General features: G+C 43.8%; 1 protein-coding gene across 1 annotated transcript; it reads right to left on the bottom strand.

The window, feature by feature from the left end:
- Nucleotides 1-4,709: 4,709 nt before the first annotated feature.
- Nucleotides 4,710-5,738, bottom strand: LOC148039790 (chaperone protein dnaJ 11, chloroplastic-like). Its single transcript, XM_087665626.1, has one exon. The coding sequence runs from the start codon at nucleotides 5,674-5,676 to the stop codon at nucleotides 5,152-5,154; it is 525 nt and encodes a 174-aa protein (XP_087521752.1). The 5' UTR covers nucleotides 5,677-5,738; the 3' UTR covers nucleotides 4,710-5,151.
- Between the last annotated feature and the right edge of the window lie 312 nt (nucleotides 5,739-6,050).

The raw sequence follows: 6,050 nt of genomic DNA, 5'->3' as shown, positions 1-6,050 counted from the left end.
TGTAGAATGAAGAGAGACCAAGGAAGCCATGCAAAGAAGTGGTGGTGGAAGGAGTGGGCCAGTGTCTAACACACTGGCCCACTCCTTCCACCACCACTTCTTTTGCTCACAATGTATCCCAAGTACTCCACAGATATCTGCATGAATATGCATTTTCTCTCCTTGGCAAAGAGTCGATGCTCTCTCAATATGTCAAACACCCTCTGAACGTATGTCAAGTGCTCCATAGGTGACTTGCTGTAAATGAGGATGTCATCAATGAAAACAAGCATGAACTTGAACAGAAAGGGCTGTAGGATTTTGTTCATGAGGCTTTGAAAGGTGATGGGGACGTTAGTCAACCCAAAAGACATCACTAGAAAATGATAAAGTCCAGGATTAGTCTTGAAGACCGTTTTGACCTCATCTCCTACTCGCATACGAATCTGATGGTAGCTAGAGCGCAAGTCAATCTTAGTGAAAAAGCATGCCCCTTTCAACTCATCTAGCAAATCATCAATCCATGGGATGGGGTAGTGGTTCTTCACTATAATTTAGTTCAAGTCTCTATAGTCAATGCACATGCGAAAGGAGCCATCTTTCTTTTTGACTAAGAGGATAGGGGATGCATAGAGGGAAGAACTCAGTTTAATGAAACCCATCTCTAACAACTCCTTGTTTTGCTGTGCAACCTCTTCACGCTCATACTTGGAGAGTCTGTAAGGGGGTTTATTCACTAGCTTGGAATGGGGCTCTAGGTCAAGTGGGTGGTCCACTTGTCTCTTGGGAGGAAGGGACGTAGGCATCTGAAATAGGTCATTGTATTCCTCAAGTAAGGCCTACAAGGATAAATCATTAGATACTACAGAGGGATGATCAGAATTGTCCTTATTTAATTGCAAAAAAAAAGATTTGTGAGCATTTCTTAAACTCTCGTTTGAGTTGCTTTGTTGTAATGAGTTGAAAATCCACGTGGTCTTAAACTCCCTCTAGGTGGATAGGCTGTCCATGCATCATAAACTCCATGTAAAGCTGAGAGAAGTCCATAGCAATCTTCCCCAATTGTTTCAGCCAATCACATCCCAAGATAGCGTCAATGGGGCCCATATCTAGGGCAATCAGATCAACCAGTGCCATATAATTTTCAGCCAAGCATAAGGAAACTGTAGGACATACATGTGTGCTGGTTTCTTCTTCTCCATTTTCTACATGGACCTTCAAGGGGTGGTGCAATGCCATAGGAGTGCATTTCAACCAATCAATGGCTGATTTATTGACAAACATGTGAGTGCTTCCACTATCCACAAGGATAAAAGCATGCTTTCCATTGATACTGCCTTGAATACGAAGGGTGTTGGGGCTATGGGAACCCGTCCAAGTGTCCAAGGAGATCGAGCAAAGGGAAGTGGAAGGTGGGTGGAATGTTAAATCAAGTATCTGTGATGGAGCATCGCCCGGGTCAAAGGGAAACCCATCCTCAAGGTCATAGAACTGCTCATGATCAACATCCTCCATAGGCTCAGCGCGATCACTAGGCAGGTCATCCTCCTTAGTGTGCCAATCTTCCATGACATACATGCTATGAAATTTGACCTTAGCTATCTTGTATGGGCATTTGGAGGCATGATCAACATTGCACTTATCTCCACACTTAAAGCATAGGCCCTTTTCCTTTCGTTCCTTCACAATATCTAGGGAGATGAACCGTTGGCTACTGGACCCATGGGAAGGTGATGCAGTGGACTGTTTATTTTCAGCATACTTATTCTCAGCATTAGATCCCAATGCTATCCCAAAAGTGCCCATTTTTCTTTCGGCATGGAAGGCGGGGTAAGTGGGTATCTTGGGGTTGTTATTGGGCATAGAAGTGCCTCGAAAACCACCTCCGTATGGGGCTGATCATGAAGGAATCCATGGCTGTCCAACACCTTGCTAAAAATTTTCATTCTTACGGTACTTTCTTGCATATCTCTCAGCCAGTTCAATTGCATCAAACTGTGTGGTAGGTTTTTGGGCCATGACATCTACTGATAAGCTTGATTCCAACCCATAGATATACTTGTGCAAATTAGCATCATCACTAATGCTCTCTACATACATGGTCAAGTTCATGAACTAATTTATGTATTCACGTATAGTGAGGTTACGTTGGTCAAGAGTGTACAATCATCTTGCCAATTTCTCTTTTTCCACAGGGGACACAAAAACTTGGACCATATGCATTTTAAAATCTTCCCAGTCAATGAACTATTAATTATCTCTATTGATATAGCGCCACCATATGTGGGAAAATCCTTCCAAGTGGAGAGAAGAAAAAAGTATTTTCCGATCGTTAGTGCAAGGGTAGATATTGAAGTAGGACTCCAACTTAGACGTCCATTCCTCCAAGTCAGATGGTGAGGGGGATTCCCCATGGTACTTTGTTAGGATAACCTTGTCACGCAGATCATTGGGGTCATGCTGCCTATGAAATCCTTGCTATCCATACATCTCCTATGGTGCATTAAGCCGATGTTGTCCATTATAACCATGCTATCCATGATTGCCAGGCTAGCCATTTGTACCATATTGTCCTTGATGGGGTTGATTCATATGGGGTGCATGGGGGCTCCTAGGGAGAGTGAGGGAGGCCGACCAAGGATGGGAGAAGGCATCAAAGGGATGTTGGTTGCATGGTGGACGGGGCAATTCAATAGGGGCTCATCATGCGCATGAGAGGCTTCACCGATCTCGTATGTATAAGGGGAAATTCCCTTAGCTCCAAGTATACCCTATGGACCATGAAACAGTTCCTGATGTGGAGGACGTCTAGACTCATGCTTAGAGTCAATGGTCTTCTCTTAGGATGAAGCGGTAACTAACTGAGCAACAAGAGGAGTGAGCTACTCCAAGGTCTATTGAGTCTTCAATTTTGAGAGAGCCAATGTGCTTGATTGCTTCATCAAACTTGGACATCATTTGGCAGTGGTTGGTGACCATATCATTGTGTCGTTCCATATGACGGAGCTCATGCTGACAGAGGGTGTTATTGAGAAGGGTGTACGGGTCTGTTTCAGGAATTCCCTCCTCTATGTTACCATGGTAATCATGTGCCAAACTCGGTTCCTCATTCATGGAGGTTTGTGAGTCTCTAATCTCCCTCTATAGTTTCTCTCGGGCCTTGCTTTTGCCTTTCTAGGTAGCCATCTAGATGTAGTCCACAGGACCAGCTATCAGTAAAAGGGGCGTAACTCTTTGTAGGAAACTCCGATTGATGAGGTTTTTAGCTCAAGTTAGAGGGCATAAAGTCCTCCTCGATATGAGCTATTAACCTTTGTGACAGAAAATGATTATAATTTCCTGTAATGACAAAAAGTATACATTTCTTTAATCCTGGTCATTTGGAGTGTTTTGGAACTTCTTCCATCTTGTAGTAAATGAACTCAAGCTTTCTAAGACCCTATTTGATGAGGAAAGGTTCTAATGGATTGATATGTGGGATCCAATCAAGGAAGAGTGCAAATCTACCAAGGAAGTTGCTCAACAAACCAATAAGGAGGAGGCAAGATGGTTGGAACAAGTTTTATAGAAGCATCAAGAGAGCTCACCCACTCAACATTTTATGCCACTTGATAGTGTCCTAAAAGACCTCGAAAATTTCAAAGGGAAGGATTCCTTGAAGCTAAAAAATAGGGATGAGCTTGATAATTCATCTAATCACGTGTTTCTTATGGAAAAGGAATACTTGAAGGAACTTTTGGAGACATTCTTGGAGAATATGGAAAAAGAGAATCATTGGACCATGGAAGAGGACATACTTAATCTACTATTGTGGAAGGTTGCATCTAGGAAGCTACCAACAAAGGACAAATAGGTTTAGAACTATCTCCCATTTTTAAGGCTTCATACTATAGGTAGAAGGAAACAATTCCTTTTCTATGCTAGCACTTTAGTGTTGCTAAGACTTTGTAATAAAGTTAAAGTGAGGCTTCACACAACTAGATTTAAGGCACCAATTGGAGTGAAGACTACTCTCTTTGGCAACGAAGGGGCCCTTGATGATGAATCTTTGAAAATATGGAATGTGGTAGCGATAAAAGAGTTTGTGCAAGCATAGAAATAAGGTATTGACAGAGGAGAGAAAATGTGGTGATGATGTTCTATTTAGAACTTATGAGCAAAATATTTTAGGCATCTTGAAGGACCTTTTTGGGAAAAGTTGTATTCAAGGTACCCTTTAGGCTTCTCTCTAAAGTTAGAGCTCAAAGCATTTTGGTTTCATCCATTGAAATCACTTTGATGTTGTATGCACAATCTTATTTCATATCACATTTTTAAACAAGCATTTTTTATTTTACCATGAAGTCTATTCTCAATAGGGGAGATGTGAATATTTCACCTCATCGATTGATAAAAATATTGGTTCAAGTGTCTTTTTTGAAAAACTAGTGTGTAAATGGCCTTTGAGTGGATAAGATCTACTATTTTAAGTAGGGGTAGTTCGTCTATAAACATTTACACATGGAAAGCATCCATAGCGTGGACAATAGCTTTGAGCTAACAAACTCCATAATACTTTTTTTTGAGAGAGGGATGGGACTTGCATTGTGTACGAAAAACTTTTTCCCCAACCAATGGAAAAAAAGGAAGAGATTAAGATATAATTAATGTTTGGGTTAAAAACTATAGCATTAACCGATTTTAAGGTGTTGTCACATGCACTACTTGCTTTACTTTTTGGATGTGTAAGAAGTGATTTGAATTTGGCAGCATTCTCGTATATATTAAAAGGGCTAACTTGCCAGATATTGGAAAAGTCTAGTTGTGACTTGTGTGTGGCATCATGACCATTATAACTAGAAACGCCCCGAAAATAATGGGTTTTCATCAAAACAAAGCCGGTTTTTAAAAAATCCAACCGGGGAAAAATACAGGAAAGGCTGGTTTTTTGTGAACAGTGGGGCGGAAATCACTTGTTCAAATGGTGGCAAACTCGATACTTTTCCGAAAGAAGGTCGAGACTCGGTGCCCAGAAAAACCAGCGCCAGTTCCCTACGAAGGAAGGCCTTACCCGAAGGGGAAGCGAGCGGGTATTCCTGTGCTGCAGCCGTATTTTGGAAAGAATCGGGATTCAGCCTTCTCCTTCGTGTAGGAACAGAAGCGGAATTGAATCCCACCTCTGATGATTCATCCTCAACACCAGCATTGATCCGTTTCCCAGCTCCTTCCTCGTCCGGACGAGAGGGGGCTTCTTCGCGGAGAGCAATAAGAAGAAGCAGGCCGGTACTGCTTCGTCGACACCGAATTTCCCGATTTGGAGAACCTGGTTTTGAGATTATCTCCGGCTGATTGGAAGGAGTGCTGGAGAGAGAGCTGGAGGTCATAGCGCGCCCTGGTGTGGGGGTCGGAGAGGGCCATGTAGGCGGAGTGGATTTGCAGGAACCTCTGCGTGCATGCCTCCTTATCGGTTAAGGGAGCGGTGTCGGGGTGGTTTTGGAGGGCGAGGCGGCGGAAGGCGGATTTGATGTGGGCGGGGGAGGCGGTTTTGGGGAGGTGGAGGACGTCGTAAAGGGAGGGGGGTGAGGACGTGTTGGCGAACGCGGACGTGGCGGTGGCGGTGGCGGCGGCGGCGGCGGAGGCGGAGGCGGGGGGGTTGATGCAGGGGCAGAAGTGGGAGGAAGGAGTCGAGAGGGCAATCGAATAGAGAGCCGATGCCATGGAGGCAGGTGAGTGTCTGAAAAGGAGCAAAACACAACAATGCCTGTGCGAGGAGCTGATGATGCGAGAGAGATGAATGGCGCCAAGTCGTTTTATAAAAAAACCAGATTCCGCCTTGCGTGCTGCAATACCGTCGGCTCTCCCTCGGTTGTGCCCACAGCAATGACCTATCGCCCAGTTTTCCCGACCCCGCGGCCCGCCCATAAACTTCTCTTTGGGTGGAGCAGTCAGCTTTCCCGACTCCCAGTCTCTCTCGTGCGTAACATTATATATCGAAAGTATATACAAATTATAATATTTCTACGACAATATGAACCGTCAAAAAGCTCTACTTTTACCTTTTGTTCTTTTTGGCACTTTACTCGGAAATTAAG

The sequence above is a fragment of the Lygodium microphyllum genome, chromosome 2 (genome assembly GCF_053477565.2).
Source record: "Lygodium microphyllum isolate KBCC chromosome 2, Lygodium_microphyllum_v1.1.10, whole genome shotgun sequence".
NCBI classification, from domain to species: Eukaryota; Viridiplantae; Streptophyta; class Polypodiopsida; order Schizaeales; family Lygodiaceae; genus Lygodium; species Lygodium microphyllum.
Note: the sequence above shows the minus strand (reverse complement) of the source record. Positions and strands in the feature narration are given on the sequence as shown.